Source organism: Notamacropus eugenii, chromosome 5, assembly GCF_028372415.1.
Source record: "Notamacropus eugenii isolate mMacEug1 chromosome 5, mMacEug1.pri_v2, whole genome shotgun sequence".
Classification (NCBI taxonomy): domain Eukaryota; kingdom Metazoa; phylum Chordata; class Mammalia; order Diprotodontia; family Macropodidae; genus Notamacropus; species Notamacropus eugenii.
In genome coordinates, this window is record NC_092876.1 from 73,748,567 (window position 1) to 73,771,390 (window position 22,824).

Here is a 22,824-nt window from a genome sequence, read left to right on the forward strand (position 1 = left end):
CATGAATATCATGCTAGGGAACCCTTAAGATTCAGGACGAAGGGGGAAAAGCCCCCTACCTGCCCACCCTTAGCTGGCCCAAAATGGAGGAAGAGTATATGGACCATGTCAGTGCTGGGACAAGGATCCTAAAATCAGCTGAGAGGAAAGGGGAAAGAGTTCTTCTCCCCTCTGGAAGATCCCAGACAAAGAACCAATAACCATTCTGGACAGAGCTATGAATGACAGGTAAGGAAGTTAGGATAGGCAGAAGGGGGCAATGACATCCTTAAGGAGAGAGTAAGCCCTTGGCTGAAGTGTTTATTCTGGCATTGTTCAAGATCATTGGATCTAGGGCTCAAATCTACTTCAGCATCTTCTGGGAATAGGCTCTGGGGTGCCCTATTTCATGCCCCTGAGGCTCGGGGAGTCCTCTATAGGACAGGAAGAAGGAAAGAAGGAAGAAGGGAACAGTGAGACACTTCCCAGTGGGAATCAGTCACTTTCCTTGGTGCTGTGCGGCCAGGAAGAGGAAGCTTGAGATGTAAATGAATCAGCTAGGGCAACCACACCCATCAGCAGAGCCTTGGGGTTTGGAGAGAGGGTGGAGCTGCTTGACTGGGACCAATGGAGTTCTGGGGTTCCTTGGTAAGTAAGACCTGAGGGCTGGTTGGCTGAGACACTGATGGGCGGGCAGGGGAGGGGAGACTGAGGTGGGATCCCCATAAGAATGGGCCAGCTAAACTCACGTCCTGGCATGCCTATGGTGTCATGGAGATGTTGGGTGAGTGATGGATCAGATGGCACAGTAGAGAATGGGTGACTGGGGAGGATGTGCTGTCAAAGAATGGGACTAGCAGGGGCTGAGGACAGAGCTAAGGGGAGTGAGGGAATAGATCAGGACCTTGGGGGCCAAGGGAATGAATGGATTAAGAAGACACAGAAATTTGGGACAAGGGATGGATTGGGGTTTGAGGGTCATAAGTGGATGGTTGATAGAGCTATAGAAAATAGAATCAAGGGAAAGGCGCCATAAGAAATGAAGAAGAGAACTTAGTGACCCTGGTTAGGGGAACTAGAGACAAAGTCATAGGAAATAGTGGAGTGGGGTGGTTCTGTGTGGAACATGGAGGTCATGTGGATAGAACTTAGGGATAAGGTCAGAGTGATAAGGGAGAAACTATGGAGGATAAAGGTAGTATGGTACAATGGAATGAACCCTGGACTGAGACCTGGGATCTAGTTCTGGCTCTGTTACTGACCCACTCTAATAATGGACAAGACTGTTCCATTCTCTGGGTCTCAGTTTCCCTATCTACTAAAGAAAAGTCAGACTATCTAAGCTCTAAGGGCTCTTCCAGCTCTGATATTCTGTCCTCTGGAGGTTGGTTAATGAGAATTTGGGGCTGGATATCTTCAAAGACACAAGGCCCCCTTTTCTTAGTTTCCTGATTTGAGGTATCTCTATATGGACAGGAAGCTTGACACCTCAGTTTTCTGCCCTTTCTTCAGTGGGTAGCCCATAAGAATTCATTGCCTTTAATGCTAGAGTCCTCAGTTTCACCTGCTGTGAAAGAGGTGAAACATTGGTGGAACACTGGCATTGTAAATGATTTCTAACAATGCCCAGGGACGGAAGCTGGGTCTCCTTCCTTGCTCTCTCCCTAGTAAGGGAGATGACCCTGGAGAAATTATTAGAACCTCTATGTTCCAGTCTTCCTCTGCATTAGACTTCAGGATCCCTAGTTAATTGTCACACGTGATTTATTAGATGTTACTTATTAACTGGGCAGAGAAAAGGGAGTAGCAATAGAGACCTGCATTCCTTTATCCATTTCAGAATTGGGGAAACTGAGGCACCGGGTACAGAGCAATGAGCTCAAGTTTGAGCCAAGACTGGAACTCAGCCCTGCCTGGAGAACAGTAAAAGTAATATTGCCCAGGCTGCAGCCCAGTAACCTGAGGGAAAATAGTGTCCTGATTTCATCAGAGATTTATGAGGACCAAAAGGTGCCCCTTCCCCAAACCCCAGGGTCTCTGACTCAAGCTTTGCCCCCACCTCGGTGGGTCCAGGGATCGTGATCATTGTTAAGAGCTAGATTCCTTTGTGCTCCTGGAATCTGCTTTGTGAGTGTGTTATGAGTGTATTTGTGCTTATGTGTGTCTTTATATCTGTTGTACTATCTGGGTATCTACGTGAGAGTGCGTCTGAATGAGTGAATATACATTCATTATACATGTATCTTTATATGAACATATGAATGAATATGTAGGAAACACTGATTATGTGCCAAGTGCCAAGTTAGACAGAAATAGAAAAAAGCGAAACAAAATAAGATGATACTTGTGGTCATGGAGTTCACCCTTTGGGATAGAAAAAAAAAGTTCAGCTACAGGGTCCAGAGAAAAACCCCAAAGTCCTTGGTGTAGCTGGCAAGGCCCCAGGGTCCTCAGGTGGCATCAGTTGATCAGGTGACTGACAGCTGATCAGTGTCTGGAGGACATAGAAGCAGGACCTGGGGTTCCTCCATCTCAGCAGAAGGAATTCCATCCCATCCTGGTGGTGTAAGCAATCAAGTAAGTCAGATGGGCCATAGGAGGAGAGCATTCCTGTGGGCCTAAAAGGAAGTATTTGCCTTTGTGTAAATGGCTGTATGCTTTTTTCCCCTTATTTGTCCTTTTAAATTGGTGTCTGGGCTGCTGTTTGTTTCTGCACCTGGGGCTTTACAAGTATGTCTATGAGTATATTTGAATATATCTGTATGGAGGTGTATCTGTGTATCTGTACATGGGAGCATTTAGTGTTTCTCCACATTCTGTATATTTCTTTATAAGTATATCTCTGTCTGTATGTCTGTCTCCTTGAGTATGTGAGTGGATGTCTGCCGAGACTGATCTGTAGGTATTTTCATGTGTATAAGTCTCTGTGACTGTAAATGGGTATGTCATGATTGGGTGTGTCTCTCTGTGAGACACATACTGTAATATATCCAGATGCATACTCACATAGAGACAGACTCATAAAATGACCCAAGGGACATGGCAGAGATGGGGAGCATTTGGGTAAGGATAGTCTGGACTTACAGGCTTGTTTGACTTGAATTAATTATCATAGTTGACACTGATATTCAATTATCTGGTCCTCCTAACAGTCCTGTGTAGTGGCTTTGTGGGGCAATGGATAGAGTGTAAGTCCAAGAGTCAGAGAGATGTGGGCTCAAATCCTCCCTTTGACATGTATGAGCTATGTGAACCCTGGGCAAGTCACTTAACTGTCCTAAGCTTTGGTTTCCTCTAAAATGGGGATCATAATAGCTCCTACTTCACAGGATTGCTATGAGTCTGAAATGAGGAAGCCCTTTATATGCTTTAAAGTACTGTACAGGGAGTCCCCAAAGCGTTAATGCACTAAGACAGCTGGATAACATAGTGCCGAGGGCAGGACTCAGAATCATGGACACGTGTTCAAATCCTACCTCAGACACTTATTGGCTGTGTGACTCTGGACCGAATACTTAATTTCAGTTTGCTCCTCTGTAAAATGAGAATAATAATAGCTCCTCCCTCACAGGATTGTTGTGAGGATCAGATTCAAAAGAGTATATAAAGTGCTTTGCAAACCTTAAAGGTCTATGTCAGTTTCTGTTCTTGTAATCTCCATTCTATAGATGGAGAGGTTGTATTTCGTTTTAGAGGCTGTATTCAAATCCAATCTTGGCTCACAGTCAAGAATTCTTTCCATTTCACTTTGACCTCAATGAAAAAAATGAACAGCCTAGCCAAGGGCAAGCTAAGTTGGGGGAAGGGAATGCCCTGGCCCCTACCACTACCCTCTTTCTCCATCCCCCCATCATCAGGACATGAACCCTTTGTTCACAGGTGTCCTGACCTTGGCCTTCCTGTTGGCCATTCCCAGTTGCCATGGCTACTCTGAACTCCTTGCCAAATGCTTCGAGGACCCTGAGTATGAAATTTTTCTGAAAACTGCCCAGGAGGGTCTTGGGACCTCTGCATCTAAGGCGCATGTCTTGGTGGTCGGAGCTGGGATGTCTGGATTGATAGCAGCCAAGACACTTCAGGATGCTGGGCACAAGGTGAGGAGGCAATCAATCAATCTATAAACATTTATTAACCACCCACTCTGTGCCAGACTAGGAGCTTTCCAAGGACAGGATCCTGGTTCCCTCAAATGGTGAACAACACCCTTGTGACATAGCAGCCAAAAAAAGAATGAAATTCTATCTTCAGAGAAGAGACAGACTTTTCCTCCTCTTGTTCTATCCTCCAAATAGGGACAACTCCTTACAAGGAAAGGTTTCTCCCTTAATTCCCAACACAGATCATCCCCCACCATCCACTGGGACCTCCTCCAATCCTTGCCCCAAACCAACTCAGCCCCATCCTCCATCACAGCCTTTTGATTGAATCCAAATTTTACCAAACAAATCTTCATTTGGTAAAATTTGGATTCAGTCAAAAGGCCACACTTAAGGATTTAGAAGGCCACATGTGGGTTTAAAGCCACAGGTTTCCCACCCCTGACCCAAGCCAACCCCACCACTACCATCACCACCTAGAGGTCTCTACACTACTGTTGGCGAAACCAAAGTTTGTTTAGGTCTTTCTTTAGTCAATCTTCTCATCTTCAATCCCATTTTGCAAGGTCAGGATCTTCCTGTCTTACAGAATGGGGAAACTGAAGCCCCCAAAAGGAAAAGAGCTCACCTAAATCAGTGCAAAATCAGGACTTGAGCCCAAGGTCCTTGATTCTCAGGATAATGCTTTCTCTTACACCATATCTCACCATATTCTATCTTTCTAGTAAAATGTATATCCTTTAAGGGCAGAGAATGTCTCACTTTTTTGTATTTATATCCCTAATGACTAACACATATAGTAGGCACTTAATAAATGCTTGTTTGATAACTGATTAGATTACTTCACACTGATATTAAGGGAATAAAGGCCAATGGAAATAACCCCCTGCTCAGGGTTTTCTCTCTCCACTCTTCTGTACTTTCAAAAGACACAGAAGAGTTCCATCCTCCCTATACCATTGTTCAATCATGAGCGACTTACCTTCACCTTAAGCTAGGGAGAATGAAAAGATAAGAGAGTATGCCATGGGCAAAGTCAAATCTTGTCTTAATGAGGCACTCTTCCTGAACCTAGGTGACAGTCTTGGAGGCCAAGCACAAAATTGGGGGAAGAGTGGCAACGTTCCGGAGCCCAGAGAACAACTGGTATACTGAGCTGGGTGCTATGAGGTTCCCAGCCAACCACAGGTGAGACCTGGAGCAAGGGACTAGGGAAGGGACTGAATCTAATAGATAACAAGAATCTAACTTGGACAGTTGCACCCAGTAATGAATTTTCCAGAATCCTGTCAAATACCCTTTGGGAAACAGGTGAAACAGAGATTATGATCCCTGTTTGATGAAGGAGAAGTCAAGTTCAGAGATGTCAAGGTACCCAAAGTCCCACAGGTAGTTTGATGGCAAAGATATTGCAAAATACCATGGTCTCCTTCATCACAAACCAAGGCTCTCCCTGCTTGCCACCAGGATTTGGCCACAAGGCAAGCTATATCAAGTGGTCCAAATCTGATTTTGGAAATGAGTTGAGCAGAGTAAAACATCTGTAGGACTGAGAAAAATCTGGAAGTCCTGGAGGAAAGAGGAGGAGGAATAAAAAAAAGAAGGGAGAAGGAGGAGGGATGAGGAGAATGGTCAGAGAGAGGAAGTGAGGGCAGCCAATGGGGAGTCAATGATACAGAAAGCTGGTGGAGAAACCAGCAGAAGGGGATTTGGGATTGTAAACCCACACCAGGGAGGGAAAACTCACTCTCCCAAGTAGCTTGGGATAGTGGGAAAAGAATTAGGTCTGTGTTCTAGTCCCAACTTTGCCACTTTACTTGCTGTATGACTTTGAACAAGTTACTTGGTCTCTGTGGGCTATGCTATTCTGATCATCAGGCAGCTAGGTGGCATAGTAGATATTCTTGGACCTAGAAACAATAGGAAGACTTTTGTTTACCTCTGACCCAGACACTTACTACCTGTGTGACCTTTTCTCAGTTTGTTCAACTATAGAATGGGAATAATAATAGTAGGATAGTTGCAAGGATTAAATGAGATAATATTTTTAAATATTTTAAAAAATATTTAGCACAGTCCCTGGCACATATTAGGTCCTTAGTAAATGAGTGTTTCCTTCTTTCCTTCTGTCATTAAAACACCACCTATCTTGGTAAATCCACTGTGAATCCTTGAACCTCAGAGCTGGAAGGGAGGACTTTAGAGCTAAGGTCCCACCCCATTCTGCCCTCATTTTATGGGTGAGGATACTGAGTTTCCTGGAAGGGAAGTGATTTACTAAAGTTTACCCAGGGAATTAGTGGAAGTCACTGGGCACAATTCCAATCTAAAAGTTTTCAGGACCAAGGAGAGTTACTACATTCAGATTGTAATGGATAAGGGTGTTCTGTTTATAATGAGATGAGCTGAGTAGTCAACCTGGATCTTCTTAGTTTTCTTCCTCTATAACATAAAGGGGATGCACTAAATGGCCTCTAATTTCCACCCCTTCCAACTCTAAATCTATGAACCAAAGAGATAATATTTGCAAAGTGCTTAACAAACCTTAAATATGGCTACCTATTATTGTTATTGTCCTATGATCTCTGACGCCATTCTCTAATATAACTAACCCCAATTATTCTATTTTCCTTCTTTGCTCAAACTGTTAACTAATAGAGATCACAACTTCCTACTCTACTTCCCTTTGTCTTCTCTTGTCTCTCCTGCTCTACCCACCCAGTGAATCCATTCCAACCAAATCTGAATCTGTCAATGATATAGCCCAGGTAGATGAAAAGAGCTCTGGACAGACAGAAGGAGATATGGATTCAAGGTCCTAATTCTGCCACTAGCTGGTTGTGTGTCCTTGAACCAACTCTTTCCCTTTCCTGGGCTCAGTTTCTTCCTCTGTACAATGAAGGGGGTTGAACTAGGTGATATCTAAGGTCTTTTCCACCTCAAAAAAGCTATGTGTGTATGATGCATTTTCTTAAAGTAGGCATTTAGAAGAGAAAAGGAATCATTCTGGACCACAATGAGTTTTTACTCCATCCAAGAGGATTTATTTCTCTGAAATTACTCAGAATTTCTAACAATTAATTAAATAAGGGAATAAGTATTTATAAAGCACTTACTTTGTTCCAAACACTGTGCTAAGTAAGCACTTTACAAATATTATCTCATTTGATCCTCAAAACAACCTTGGTAGGTAGCTGCTATTATTATCCCCATTTCACAGATGAGAAAACTGAGGCAGAGGTGAAGTGACTTGGCCTGGGTCACACTAGTAAACATCTGAAGGGGGGGATTTGAACTTAGGTCTTCCTAACTCCAGGTCCAGCACTCTTATCTACTTGCACCACCTGGGTGCTTCAATTAATCAAGAAAGATCTTTCCCTGAGACCAAAAAGAAGGTGAAACTGGCAAAGACAATAGCAGGAGGAAGCAGAGACTAGACTTCAAGAGGAACATATTGATCAGAGCTCTTTGGAAGGGGAAGGAGTGGTAGTTTTGAAATTCCTTTCTGGGGAAATATCCACCATGGTTGAGCAATAGGAGGTGACCAGGCCTGGTGTTCCTGCTGGGGCTCTTCTTTCTGTGTTCCAGACTGATCCGATTCTACGTGCAGAAGCTTGGTCTGAAACTGAACACCTTTTTCCAGTCTGGTAACAACACTTGGTTTTACATCAATGGCCGCCGGCATAGGACCTCAGATGTGTTGAAAAATCCTAACATCCTGGGCTACCCTGTGAGACCTGAGGAGTCAGGCAAGATGCCCAGGACACTCTTCAAAGAAGCCATAGCTAAGGTGACCAACAGACACTCATTCAGCCACCTCCTAATCCCCACACATTGCCAATAAGATGCTAGTTCCCTGAAGCAGCTTGAATCTGCCAGCCTCAGAGTCCAACCAACCAGACCTAGCTTGGGTCTCTGGAGTTTCTGAAGTTCATTCCTGTTTTGCCATCAGGCTTCATCTCCAGAAAAGAATGGAGGGACAGTTGGGCATTTTGGGGCCTTTGTGTCCCATGCCTCATCAGTATCTCCACTCCAGAGCTCCTGGCCTTTTTCTGTGATAGTCCCCTCTCAAGGAATAAGTGGCTGAAACCAAAGGAAATAGGTTTCCAGAAGGCCCTTAAGGAAGGAGGCCCTTGCTAAAATTTCAGGTCATATAACAAATAGGAGACATGGATTCAAAGTCCCAGTTCTGACACTAGCTTGTTGTGCGGTCTTGCCAACAGCCAATCTTTCCTTTTTCTGCGTCTTGGTTTCTTCCTCTGTACAATGAAGGGGGTTGAACTACGTGACATTTAAGGCCCTTTACACCTTAAAAAAGCTATGTGTGTATGGTGCATTTCCTTAAAGTAAGCTTTTAGAAGAGAAAAGGAATCATTCTGAACCACAATGAGTTTCGCTCTTCCCAAGAAGCCTCCTTCCTCTGAATGACCTCAGAATTTGTAATGATCAATTGAAGAAGGGAATAAGAGAAGTATAGCTAGGACTGGTCCAATCCTGTCCCACCCCCTCTCCTCTTCCTTAGCCTTAATTCAGGCTCCCAGACTGTTTCCTCCATCTGCCACCTCCTCTTTCCCATCCAACCCTGCCATGCCCTCTCCTCTTTAGGAAGAAGCATACAGAGGGGAGATGTTCAGGTCAATAACAATAAACCCCACATGCCTTGCCTCCTCCTTCATTAATCCATGACACCCTTTCCCTCTAGGTGGTGGAAAAACTGAAGCTTACCAATTGCAGCCACCTGATGTCTATATATGATTCCTTCTCCACCAAGGTAAGGGTTGTGGGAAATGGGGGAAGGGATGGAGAATTCAATATCTAGATCAGTCCTGAGTTCATATTCTTTCCCTTACTGTGGCTCTTTTCTCCCACCACCTGGATCTCCTCTACCCACTGTGCTCCTCACTCAGGCCTACCTAATAAAGGAGGGGAAGCTGAGCAAAGGAGCTGTCCAGATGATTGGAGATGTCTTGAATGAAGATGCAGGCTACTACAAATCTCTCTTGGAGACCCTGAGGAGTGACTTCATCTTCTCTAATCTAGATGGGTGAGCAGAATAGAAATATTTTCAAGTCCATGTGGGGAAGTGAAGAGTGGGTCTCTACAATGGCAGGAACTCCCCATACTGGAAATACCTACTAGTGTCAGGCACTGCGCTAAGTGCTTCACAAATATTTTCTCATTAGGTTCCCACAACCCTGGAGGGGTAGAGAGCAAGAGGCTCTCCCTGTCCCCAAATCCAGTATAGTTCCTTCAAAGGAGCTGAGGGATCTTGAGGGAGGCAATAGTAGTAAGAGAAAGTTCTGCATAAGGGCATCAGAGAAGTTTAAGCAAAGCATATTAGAGGGTCCCAGGGACATTATAGAGGGGGAAATGTGGAGAGCTTCATGGATGAGGTGGCATTTTAATTCAAGGGATAGGTAGGAGAAGGAAAAAGAGAGAGAAAATTCCAGGCACAGGGACAGCACAACAAGGGCATAGTAGAAAAGAGGAGGGTATTTTTGAAAGCAGAGAGTTGTATTGTTTGTCTAGAGCAAGAAATATGTATGTAAAGGAGAAGGGGGGAAAGATGAACTGCTAACACTGAGCCAAGTCTGGAAACAACACAGCAACACAGGTGTCCTGATGGCCTCCTGCTCTGTGGGCAATCACTCCCCCTTCTATAAGAAGATGGGTGATGTGTTGCTAGAGGACCTGACAATTAAAATGGTGCCAAGCTGTGGTCAGCCTTGAATGCCAGGATAAATACAGATAGTTGAGAGCCCTGAAATAAACAGAAGAATGGTTTGTCAAGGTCTAGGCACAAAAAAAATCTATTGTCAGTGGTATGACACATAGTCTGAAGAGGGAAAGGGTAGTTGTTGTTCAGTTGTGTCTGTCTCTTCATGACCTCATTTGGGTTTTCTTGGCAGAGATACTGAAATGGTTTGCCATTTGCTTTCAGGACCACTGGGAGAGGTGTCATTGACCTAACCATTCCTCTCACTCAGCTCCTTTAGCCCTGAATTATTTTGCTCTGCCCTGTCCTCAGAGGCCCCCAAGGAGATGCCAAGCTCTTAATTCTCTTGGGAGAAACAAGAAGGTATAGGTCAGACTAGACAGCCTCTGAGGTTGCTTTTGGTTATTTTGATTCTGTGATTAAACTCTATTGCTTGATTTCTTAGTACATAATAACATTGTCCATAGTAATGGTCAATTACTTGAGGAAAGCGAGGCAAACAGGGGTAAGTGACTTGCCCAGGGTCATATGGCTAGTATGTGTCTGAGGCTTGATTTGAAGTCATAAAGAAGAGTCTTCCTGACTCCAGGCTCAATATTCTATCCACTGTGCCACTTAACTGGAAAGAGTAGAGGATGGAACAAATTTAAGAAGCTATTGATGGAGTTCAGGCAGATGGTGATATGGGCCCATTTTAAATGTGGGAATAGAGAAGAGGATGGAGATGATAGATAGATAGGCAGACAGACAGACAGATAGATAGAGATAGGTAGAATGATAGATATAGATAGGAAGATGGGCAGAATGATAGAGATAAATAGAATGATAGACAGATATAGATATATGTGAAAATTGTCAAAGAACTTTTCCATGCTGGTTTCTCCTCAAGACTTGTAAAGTCAGAGATAATAAGTTCATTGTATCTAGAATTGAAAGGGACTTTAGAGGCCAAGAGTCAAACTTTCTAATCATGTAGACAAAGAACTTGGAGGCCAGGAGTTAAGTGCTTTTCCCAAGATCACATCGATTGCAGTTAGCAGAGCTGGGATTTGAACACAATCCTTTGGCTCGTCAGTACTCTTTATACTGCTTCAACATCCCAGAGTAAGAGCAGGGAAATGGGCAAGATTCTTCTTTTATCTCCCCTCATCCCCACTCATCTCTCCAGTGCTAGAACTGACTACCTCCTCTCTTGTCACAGGAAAGCCTCTGATCCAAGGGTCCTTAACCTTCTCTGTATCCTGTGGCAGTCTGGTGATGCCTATGGACCCCTTCTCAGAATAATATTTTTACGTACACAAAAGACATAGAATTGCAAGGGAAATCAATTATATTGAAATATGTCCACCAAAATATTTTTATAGAAAGCACATGGACCCCAGGTTAAGAATACCTACTTTCATTAATTAAACAGGCTTTCCCCTTCTTGGGAGTATTTGCATTTTAAAAGTCAAGCCTGCCTAGAGAAGTGCTTCACACCAAGAAATATACTGATGATAGTAGCATTTTAGGCTCTATGAATGATAAATTGGGTGACACTTAGGAACATCAAGGGACTCCTAGTATTCATAGGTGGCCACATTCATTGTTTCTAAAGAGCTGAGAATCTTACCTCCTTGCTTCCTTCTCCTTTTCTTCTCGGGACAGCTTTGATGAAATCACTGGTGGCTTTGATCAGCTCCCCAATGCCCTATACCAGTCCTTGAAGCCCAACACTGTTTTATTGGGTGCCGCAGTGAAGAAGGTAGAGGTGGTTGGGTCTCGGATCAAAATTACCTACCAGAGTGAAAGACCCTATTCAGGCCAGTCCGTCATTACAGGTGACTTTGCCATAATCTCATCATCAGCCAAGGCCACACGTCTCATCCAGTTTGAGCCACCACTCTCCCAGGCCAAGCAAGATGCCCTCCGTGCCATCCACTACAGCAGTGCCACCAAAGTTTTCCTGGTTTGCAAGGAACGCTTCTGGGAAAGAGATGGCATCGAAGGTGGAGTATCCATCACAGATCTGCCCACGAGATTTATTTACTACCCAAGCCATAACTTCACTGGCAACCTAGGTGTCCTTTTGGCCTCCTATACTGTGGGTGATGACTCCACCTTTTTCCTGGGCATGAAACATGAGAAGGTGGTGGACACGGTGCTGGGTGATTTGGCAACTATCCACCAGAGGCCTAAGGAGGAGCTACAAAAAATATGTCAGACATCCGTGGTGAAACGCTGGTCCCTAGATCCACTCTCCCTCGGTGCATTTGCAGAGTTCACCCCTTACCAGTTTGTTGACTATTCAGAAAAACTCTTCCAGCCTGAGGGCAATATTTACTTTGCTGGTGAGCACACTTGCCAACCCCATGGCTGGATAGACACAGCAATCAAATCCGGTCTCCGGGCAGCCCGAAGCGTACAGATGGCCATTGATGCTGCTGCTACTGACCATGATACTGACTATGATGATCACTCTGACTACGACACTGACTTTGATGCTGATGTGGCTTTGGATAAGGGATCATCTTTCTTTCAGGAGATCAAAGGAAAGTCTCAAAAGGCCTGTTCTTCACAGAGAGGCCTTTGAGAGGTGGAGGATGGAAGAAGGTAGATATGAGAGGTGGGAAGTAGGTGAGCTAGGTCTCCATTAGCATAGCCTAGGGACTGGCATACAAAGAAAATAAATCCAGTTAAACCAATATTTATGGGTAATATATCTATACGTTTATAGGCAATTGACCATTACTATGGACAATGTTATTATGTACTAAGAAATCAAGCAATAGAGTTTAATCACAGAATCAAAATAACCAAAAGCAACCTCAGAGGCTGTCTAGTCTGACCTATACCTTCTTGTTTCTCCCAAGAGAATTAAGAGCTTGGCATCTCCTTGGGGGCCTCTGAGGACAGGGCAGAGCAAAATAATTCAGGGCTAAAGGAGCTGAGTGAGAAGAATGGTTAGGTCAATGACACCTCTCCCAGTGGTCCTGAAAGCAAATGACAGCAGGTCCACAGCTTAGGAGAAGATATCTTTCCTAGGACCTATTCTACCTAACAGTCATGGTCTGAGAGCTCTCTGGCCAAGGCCCTGAATGACCTCCAGCTACTTTGGGTGACCTCAGGGTAGAGGGACAAGGATAAGAGACTGTAACAGTTCTTTGCTATGGGGAACAATGACAGGCATGAGATCTAAGTCCATCTAGCCATTGTCTTCATCTCTCAAACAGAAACACCCCACCACCACCACTATCTCATTAAATGACATGACATAATAAATCAGCAAACATATCTTTGGGGGACTGAATAAATCATATTTCTTGTATATATGTGTACTTTTAAAAAATGTATATAGCTGCTGATATGGTAAATAGAATACAAACTGGTTTAAAAGCATCACTGACTTCAATCAACAAGCATTAATTAAGCACCTACTATGTACCAGGCCTGTGATGGGGAGTGATATAAATGAAACCATTTCTGCCCTCCAATAAATAGTATTCTAATAAGATGGTTGGTTACTCTTCTTTATTCTGTAAGAAGACCAAAGTGGCATCACCACGTTAAAGTCAAATTACAGTGGGTCCAACTGTGGCTGATCAGACCAATATAAGCTTGGATGATGCTATCACAGGTTGGGCAGAAATAGGACATGCGAACATTTGGGGTGGAGATATCTCTAAATCTGTGTTTTGGGCTACTTCAGTTCTGTTGCTCACAGAGCACAGCACCTTCTCTGATGAGGGCACACCCTGGTAGGCAGTCCTGTGCCAGTGTCTCCCATGTCATGTAATCAATTCCATAGTTCTTCAGAGAGGCCTTCAGAGTGTCTTCATATCTCTTCTGATCACCATGTGAACATTTGCCTTGTGTGAGATGCCTGTAAAATAGTCTTTTAGGCAAGGGTAGGTCCAGCATTTGAATAACGTGGTGCACCCATCAGAGTTGCACCCTCTGCTGTAGAGTTGGAATGCTTGACATTTCAGCTCAAGGAAGGACCCCCATGTTCAGTACCTTATCCTGCCAGATGATCTACAGAATCTTCCTAAGACAATTCCAAAGGAAACAATTCAGTTTCCTGGCATGACACTTGTAGATTGTGTAGGTTTCATATTCATAGAACGATGAAGCCAATTCAACAGCTCTGTAGACCTTCAGTTTGGTACTCAGCCTAATACCTCTTCTCTGCCACATTTTCTTTTGGAGCCTCCCAAACACTGAGCTAATTCTAATGATGGATGTGTCATCCTCATTGTAAATGCATAGAAAGTATACTGCCAAGGGAAATTAACTTATCCACAGTATTCAAAACTTCTCCATTTACTGTAACCAATAGTTCCACGTATGAATGGTGTGGTGCTGGCTGGTAGAGACCCAGTTTTCTTGGTGCTAATTGTTACATGAAAGTTAGCACCAAGCAGTAGAGAACTGATCCATACTTAGTTGCATCTCAGTTTCAGAGGCTGCATCAAGTGCATACTCATCTATGAGCAAAAAAAGTCATGCATCAATTCTTCCTGTACTTTAATCTTGGCTTATAGCCTTTTCAAATTAAATAATTTACCAACAGTACAATAACTGACCTTAATGCCATGTTCATCCTTGTTGAAGGCATCTGACAACATTGCTGAAAACATCATGCTAAATAGCATGGGAGCAAGCATGCAGCCCCACTTCACTCCATTGGTGACTGGGAAAGCTCAAGAGCATCATCCATTATCCAGACCTGGACAAGTTTGCCATCTTGAAATTGATATACAATACTGATGAACTTCTCTGGGCAACCAAATTTTAACATAATTTTCCATAAGCCGTTACAACTGACAGTTCCAAAGACCTTGGTCAAATCAATGACTATTGTGTACAGACCCCTGTGCTGCTCCTGGCATTTCTCCGGGAATTGTTGGGGAACAAACACCATGTCTACTGCTCCTTGACCCTTTCTAAAGCCACACTGGCTCTCAGGTAGATGACCATCTTCCAGGTGAAGGATCAGCCTATCAGTCTTGCCTGCAATGACTAAGAGAGAGACGCCCCTGTGTTTGTCACAGGACAATCTATTTCATTTACTTTATAGAGATGGACAATGGAGGCATCCTTAAACTCCTAGGAGATAACATCCTCTTGCCATATAACTCAGAAAATTTCAGTCAGCTTTTGTATGATCAATGGAGCCCCCAGCTGGAATAGAATCAGCACCAGGTGCTTTGTCATAGGGGAGCCTTGTGGTATTCCAAACTTCTTCTTCAGTTAGAAATTTGGCTAGAGAAGGATTGACTCCAACCTGAGGTAAACTGTCAGTGGATTCAGCATTGATTAATGATGGTCTGTTGTGAACACTTTGGAAGCATTCAGCCCATTTCTCCAGGATCACATCCTTGTCACTAAACAATGCAGCTCCCTCAGCACTGAGTAGTTGAGGTGCATTATAGGTCTTTGGCCCATAAATAGCTTTCAGGGCATCATAAAAGTACTTTGGACTGTTACTATCAACATAAAACTGAATTTCATGTACCTTCTTACTGAGTCAAGAAACCTGCACTTTACTTTTGATGGAGTTGAATGCTGCTTCCTTAGAGATAGGTAGACTATCCTGCTGGTAAACCCTGAGGAGTTCTTGTTTTTCATTTGGCAGCTTCTGAATTTCCCCGTCATTTTCATCAAATTAGTCTTGAAGTTTGTGAGTATTCTGACCCAGAAAAGTAAATGCAGTGTTGTACACCAAATCTCTGAAAGCTGCCCAATCCTTTTCTGCTCCCCTGCTGCCAACTATGTGTTGGTTCAAGTGTCCCTCCAGGTTAGCAATGAACTGTTCCCACTCAGAGAAGCACTCTAATCTATTGACATTAAGTCTTCTGGTAGTGGTCTTGCCTTGGGCTTTTGTTGAATGCAAATATTTAGCTTGGAAAGGATAAGTCTATGATCCGGCCAGCAGTCTGTGCCAGACATCATCTTTATCACTCACATCCTGTCTGTCTCTTCTCCTTACAATGACATAGTCTTTTAAATACCAATTGTTTACTGTGAGGATGCATACATTCAGTTTTATTGCATTTAGATAAGTGGAAGACAGTGTTGGTGATAAGAAGGTCATGAGATACCCAAGTCTTCAGTAATAAGTGACCACTGCTGTTGCTGTTTCTGACTTCATTCCTCCCAGACTCCCTGCCATGTCTGGTAATCTGTGTCTACTCTAATATTAAAGTCACCCAGAATTATAAGTTTGTCCTCTTTCAGCACATTGACGATGAGGGTGGAATCCTCACTTGCAGTGGTAAATAAGCCAGGGTTAGGTAAAGCATGTAATTTTAAAGACACTTTTCCAATCCCTTCCTCACACTAAGAGGTGAGCAGTATAGTCCTTACAAGACTGTTCAAACACCCAGGGTGCTGCTGAATACCACTGTTGCTTCCAGTGAGAAGATGACTTTATAGCCTGGGCCACCTATGTGCAGGGCTGTGACTACTGCTCCCAGTGTATCTTCATCATCACTTGCCTGTCACTATAGGACTTTGAGATAGGTAAAAATGGTAAAATGGTATGGACAATATTTTGACTCCTGTATAAATTAGATTTAAGTGAGGCAGAGTTTCATGAAGTTATTGGTTTCACTATCTTCCAGAATCATCGCAGTCCAGTGGGAGAACAGAGTCAAGGTGACTGGTGATGGCTCAGGATGCAGGGGATGACCTTGGTGTCTTTGATGTCTAACCAAGCTCCAAGCACTCTAAAGCATCCTGCTTCAGCTACCTTCATGGCTGTTGGGACAAATTGTTCTCATTCTCCCATTCCATCAGGGGAAGTCTTCACATGCTTGGGGTATACACTCCCATAACTCACCAATGGGTTTGTGATCTCTTGGTTACCCTCAACTTTGGTTTGGTTTATCTGCCAAAAAGGTTTACCACAGTGTGACTGGTACACACACTATAGCTTGTTGAAGTCACAGGTGAGAGTTGGGCAGTAAATATCAAAGGTGGAAAGCAGCCCTGAAAAAGACTCAGCAGCCCTCACACCAGAAGTTCCCTGAACACAACCTATACCCTATGTACAAAATACATACAGAATGGAAACCAAGTCATTTCTGGGGCAAGAGGAATGGGGTGGTCAGAAATGGCATCATATAGGAGATAGTATTTGAACTGAGCCTCAAGGGATGAGTTCTGGGAGGAGGGACAAGATAATGAGAGAATGTAGTCTAAGCGTGTGGGTCAGCCAATGCAGAAGAGAAATTTAAAGTAGTTCTGGTCATCTATGCATTTTCAATCAATTGTAAACTAATAATGTAACTATTATTCTTGCCTTTGAGTTTTATTGTATCTTTAAAAAAAGCATCCTCATACTTAATAAGATTGGGAGATCTTGGCATTTCACTCCTATATTCAAGAATCTTCAGTGATTCCCTACTACCACTATGGTAAGAGAGATTCTTCTGGGTCTGGCATTTAAAATCTTCCATGATTGAACTCCCATCTTTCTTTTGAGCTGTACTTCCTAGGATTATAGTATCAGAGATTGAGAGCTGGTCTGTTTGTGGTGACCAAGAACTGGAAATTGAGGGAATGCCCATCCATTGGGGAATGGTTGAAGAAATTGTAGTATATGAATGTAATGGAATACTATTGTGCTATAAGAAATGATGAACAGGAAGATTTCAGAGAGACCTGGAAGGACTTATATGAACTGATGTTGAGTGAAAGGAGCAGAACCAGGAGAACTTTGTGCACAGCAACAACCACAGTGTGAGAGGAATTTTTCTGGTAGACTTAGCCCTTCATAGCAATGCAAGGACCTAAAAAATTCCCAATGGACTCGAGGCAAAATACCTTCCACCTCCAGAGAAAGAACTATGAAACTGGATTGCAGAATGAAGCAGACTATTTTCTCTTGTGTTTTGTTTTGGTTTGGTTTTTTTCGTGGTTTGTCCCATGCATTTTAATTCTTCTATGCAACATGACCAAGGTGATAATGTATTTAATAAGAATGTATGTGTAAAACGTATATAAGATTGCACACCGTCTCAGGGAGGGAAGGAAAAAGAGGGAGGGGAAGAAAATCTAAGATAAATGGAAGTGATGATAAAAAACTGAAAACAAAAATTAATTTTTAAAAAAGAGAGAGATTGAGAACTGGAAGGAACCTTAAAGGTCATTGAGTCTAATCCCTTCATTTTACATGAGGAAACTGAGGCCTAGAAAAGGTAAAGGGCTTGCCCATGGTTAGAGAGCAGAAAACTTGGTTCTGAATCTAAGTATTGTGAGTCAAATCCACACAATTTCTTCTTTTTCACATTTTCTGTTCTAGTCAAAACTGTCAGCTAGCTGTTCACTGTCTCCCATTTCTGTCCCTTTGTACAATGGTCCCCATGTCTGGAATGTACTTTCTGCTCACCACCTCCTCATAAAATACTTTTCTTCCTTCAAACCTGTCACCTTCTCTTATATCAGATCCTTCCCAATTTTAACATGATATTATATGACTGCAAATATTTTTCATTTACTTACACGTGTCCCTGTGGAGGGTCAGCATGGTATGATGGAAAGAATTGAAGAGTGATGAATTTGCATTTAGTCATTTAATAGCTATATGTCTTTAGACAAATTACTTTGCCTCTCTAGGCCTCAGTTTCTTCATCTGTTAAATAAGAAGGTTGGACTAAAGGATGCAAAGTTCTCAATGCTATAGTGGGTAGAGCACTGTACCTGGAATCAGAAAGGACTGAGTTCAAATCTGACCTCAGATACTTCCTGGGGAAGTCACTTAATCTCTATTTGCTTCAGTTTCCTGAACCATAAAATAAAAATAATAATAGGACATCTCCTGGGATTGTCGTGATGATCAAATGAGCTCATATTTGTAAAGTGCTTAGCATAGTGCCTGACATGTAGTGGGAAGTATTATTACAAATCAAATTTCCCAAATTCCATTCTCCTGTACAACTTAAGTTCCTGTTAGCACAGACTGTTTCCTTTTTTCTTTATACTCACAGAAGCAGTAAGCATAGTTCCTGGCATACATAATGTTCAACAAAAATGACTTTTGAAAGGAAATGAGCCACTTTCTTAAGAGAAATCCCAAGGTCTTAAAGGAGCACCTTCACTAGCAAGAGACCAATCAGAAAACTTTGCTTTTTTCCCAAAGTCCCAGCAGTGGATGATGCTTTCTAAAGTGGAGGTAGTGTTGATCATTAAGATAGTATTTTAGGAACTGGATCCATGCTCCTTAATCAGGCTGTCCCCAATATGAAAGAGAATTCAACAGATCTTTCCTCACCCTATGGATAAATTAGGAAGCTTTCAGAAATTAAAATGCATTTGATAAAATATATCTCTGTTATTTTCAGACTTTTCTATCCTAACTGTAATACTCTTTAACTAGATAGAGAGTTCCTTGACCCTCTGTACTCCCATAGTACTCAGCACAATGCCAACTATGTCATAGGGTCTTCTGGTTGCCATAAGGTTAATGAAAGATACTGAGAAAAGTCTTGGGCAGAAGCAGGGATTTTCACTTCTGGTTCAAACAAACTTCTTGTCTTTGAGATGCCTCTGTCCTTATGTCTCCTTTCTGTAATTGATGAGTTCCTGCCCAGGATGATCATTAAGAAAACATCTAAGCCGTGCAGACACAGTTCCCTCCATCCTCCACTCCAACTAGAGACCTTTTCACTTTGCCCCTAAACAGGTCAACAGAGGGGATTCATTCATATTTCTACCTCTCCCATGAGAAGCCTAGTACTGTTTGCAGGGCTGAAGAGAGTTACAGTTCTTAAACAGTGATAGAGTCCTGAATAACATCATCAACTGGGACTTACTTTTCCAAAATATCTTCCCCCAGCCATCCAGCTTTCTTTTATGGTTGTCTTTTGCCATTCAAATGTTAGCTTCTTGAAGGTGGAGATAGTATCTGAGGTCTTTTGCTTGTACCTGTATTCTCAAGACTTAGTATAGTGCCTTGCTATATAGCAAACCATTAATATATGTTATATCTATCTATCCATCCATTTATCTCTCCATCTGTCCACCTATCCATCTGTCTGCCCAACTACTCAAATATCAACCTTTCCATAAAACGTTCCTTGACTCCTCTACTTGCTAATACCATCTCCTTCAAATTCTTTTGTCTTTACTTTGTGTTTACATTGTATTTACTTATGCTATACCCTCTCTACCCCACTGGAGGCAAGTTCCTTGCTGATCCCACCGTTTTGATTTTATCTTTGTTACCAAGCCTAATATAATGCCCAATATATCATAGAAGCTTAATAATTGCTTATCAAATTGGATTTTTAAATTCAATTTAACCAAATATTGAATATCATCCTAGAAAACCTAGGAAAGTCTGATTCTTTTTGGTCATTTCGGTGGCTGCACTAATTCACAGCTCCACCAATAATGTATAGTATGTGTGTGTGTGTGTGTGTGTGTGTGTGTGTGTGTGTGTGTGTGTGTGTGTGTGTGTAACTCCACACCTTCCTAAAGATCTTGATAGCAAACTCTACTCTCATGCTATAATCTGTTCCTATCAGAGCTCTTCTGAGATAGGACCAGGGCTAGTTAGAAGGCATAGGCATGCATAGAGTGCGGTCAGATTGGATCAGCCCACGTGGTCTGATATCTAAACTTGTAGGATAAACTGAGATCTAGCTGATCTCAGTTAAGAGGTGTACTGAGCACCTTCACCTACTCCATTTTCCAAGTCTCCAAAGCATAAATCAGTATGCAAAGGACACTTTCATTTTAACATCAGCAGATCTTAATAAAATCTGTAGCATCATTTTTAGGTTCATTATTTACTTAGTTATATCACGTATTGACTCCCCTGAGCCTTCTACTTAGGCCACAGTCTCCCCAGCATGTTTAATGCTGCAGTTAAAACATTCAGTCTGTGGATTTCTTTGAGGATAGTAAAGTATAGTTCTAGACTTAGTGATTCCTATTAAGCCAAAAAGGAGTTTTCTTTCAAAGTCTCTACTTAGGTCAGAGAGAATTCTGGCAAGGAAGCCATTTACCCAAAAAATATTTTGGCAATATAGAAACTTTCTTATTCTTAGTTAACTAGAGCTATGCACAATAGTTGAAGTAGTCTGTTAAGTCAGAATGTTAATTATACTCTTTTCTTCCTTCTTTATTTTTTTATTTTTATTTTTTATTTTTTTAATTAATTTATTTAACTTTTAACATTCATTTTCATAAAATTTTGGGTTCCACATTTTCTCCCCTTTTGTCCCCTCCCCCCACCCCAAAACCCCAAGCGTTCTAATTTCCCCTGTCTACCAATCTGTCCTCCCTCCCTCCCCACCCCTTCCCTTTGGAAGGCAAGCAATTCAATATAGGCCAGATCTGTGTAGTTTTGCAGATGACTTCCATAATAGTCGTGTTGTGTAAGAACTAATTATATTTCCCTCCATCCTATCCTGTCCCCCATTACTTGTGTTCTCTCTTTTGATCCTGATCCTCCCCATGAGTGTTGACCTCAAATTGTTCCCTCCTCCCCGTGCCTTCCCTTCCATCATCCCCCCCACCCTGCTTATCCCCTTGTCCCCCACTTTCCTGCATTGTAAGATAGGTTTTCATACCGAAATGAGTGTGCATTTTATTCCTTCCTTTAGTGGAATGTGATGAGAGTAAACTTCATGTTTTTCTCTCACCTCCCCTCTTTTTCCCTTCACCAAAAAGTCTTTTACTTGCCTCTTTTATGAGAGATAATTTGCCCCATTCCATTTCTCCCTTTCTCCTCCCAATATATTTCTCTCTCACTGCTTGATTTCATTTTTTTTTTAAGATATGATCCCCTCCTCTTCAGTTCACTCTGTGCACTCTGTCTCTATGTGTGTGTGCGTGTGCGTGTGCATGTGTGTGTGTGTTATCCCACTCTGTACCCAGATGCTGAATAGTTTCAAGAGTTACAAATATTGTCTTTCCATGTAGGAATGTAAACAGTTCAACTTTTGTAAAGTCCCTCATGACTTCTCTTTGCTATTTACTTTTTCATGCTTCTCTTCATTCTTGTGTTTGAAAGTCAAATTTTCTTTTCAGCTCTGGTCTTTTCATCAAGAATGCTTGAAAGTCCTCTATTTCATTGAAAGACCAATTTTTCCCCTGAAGTATTATATTCAGTTTTGCTGGGTAGGTGATTCTTGGTTTTAGTCCTAGTTCCTTTGACTTCTGGAATATCCTATTCCACGCCCTTCAATCCCTTAATGTGGAAGATGCTAGATCTTGTGTTATCCTGATTGTATTTCCACAATACTTGAATTGTTTCTTTCTAGCTGCTTGCAATATTTTCTCCTTGATCTGGGAACTCTGGAATTTGGCCACAATGTTCCTAGGAGTTTCTCTTTTTGGATCTCTTTCAGGAGGTGATCTGTGGATTCCTTGAATACTTATTTTTCCCTCTGGTTCTAGAATCTCAGGGCAGTTTTCCTTGATAATTTCATGAAAGATGATGTCTAGGCTCTTTTTTTGATCCTGGCTTTCAGGTAGGCCCATAATTTTTAAATTGTCTCTCCTGGATCTATTCTCCAGGTCAGTTGTTTTTCTTTCTTTTTTTTTTTTTTTAATGTTTAACAATCACTGCCATACAATTGAGATTTTATCCCCCCCACACCTACCCCCCACTACCCCCCTCCCTCCCCACGACTGCATACAATTCTGTATAGGTTCTACATATACTTTCCTATTGAGTATATTTTCACTATAGTCATGCTATGTAGTCAGACTAAAATAAATGAAAGAAATCATATAACAAATCAAAACATGATACACAAACACATACACATACACAAACATGATCTGCTACATTCTGCGAATGACCTGCATATTTCTTTCTCTGAGTGTGGAAGGCATTTTGCCTTGAGAACCACCATTGGGATTTTTTTTTATAAGAAGTTCTTGTGTTATTACAAAATTCCAAGTCTACCAGAAAAAACTCTCACACACTGTGGTCATTGCTGTGCACAAAGTTCTCCTGGTTCTGCTCCTTTCACTCAGCATCAGGTCATATAAGTCCTTCCAGGCCTCTCTGAAGTCTTCTTGTTCATCATTTCT

At 42.3% G+C, this 22,824-nt stretch overlaps 1 protein-coding gene across 2 annotated transcripts; it reads left to right on the forward strand.

Annotated features, from left to right (window-relative positions):
• The first annotated feature begins 693 nt into the window (after positions 1-693).
• LOC140504572 (L-amino-acid oxidase-like) lies at positions 694-13,285 on the forward strand. Of its 2 annotated transcripts, XM_072609703.1 has the most exons (7): positions 694-763; positions 3,859-4,073; positions 5,152-5,264; positions 7,665-7,866; positions 8,779-8,847; positions 8,984-9,120; positions 11,440-13,285. In XM_072609703.1, exons 1-7 carry the CDS (start codon positions 751-753, stop codon positions 12,362-12,364), a joined length of 1,674 nt encoding a protein of 557 aa, XP_072465804.1. In that variant the 5' UTR covers positions 694-750; the 3' UTR covers positions 12,365-13,285. The 2 variants fall into 2 exon arrangements, with proteins under 2 accessions (XP_072465804.1, XP_072465803.1); XM_072609702.1 differs by lacking the exon at positions 694-763 and having other exon boundaries at positions 3,840-4,073.
• Positions 13,286-22,824: the final 9,539 nt, after the last annotated feature.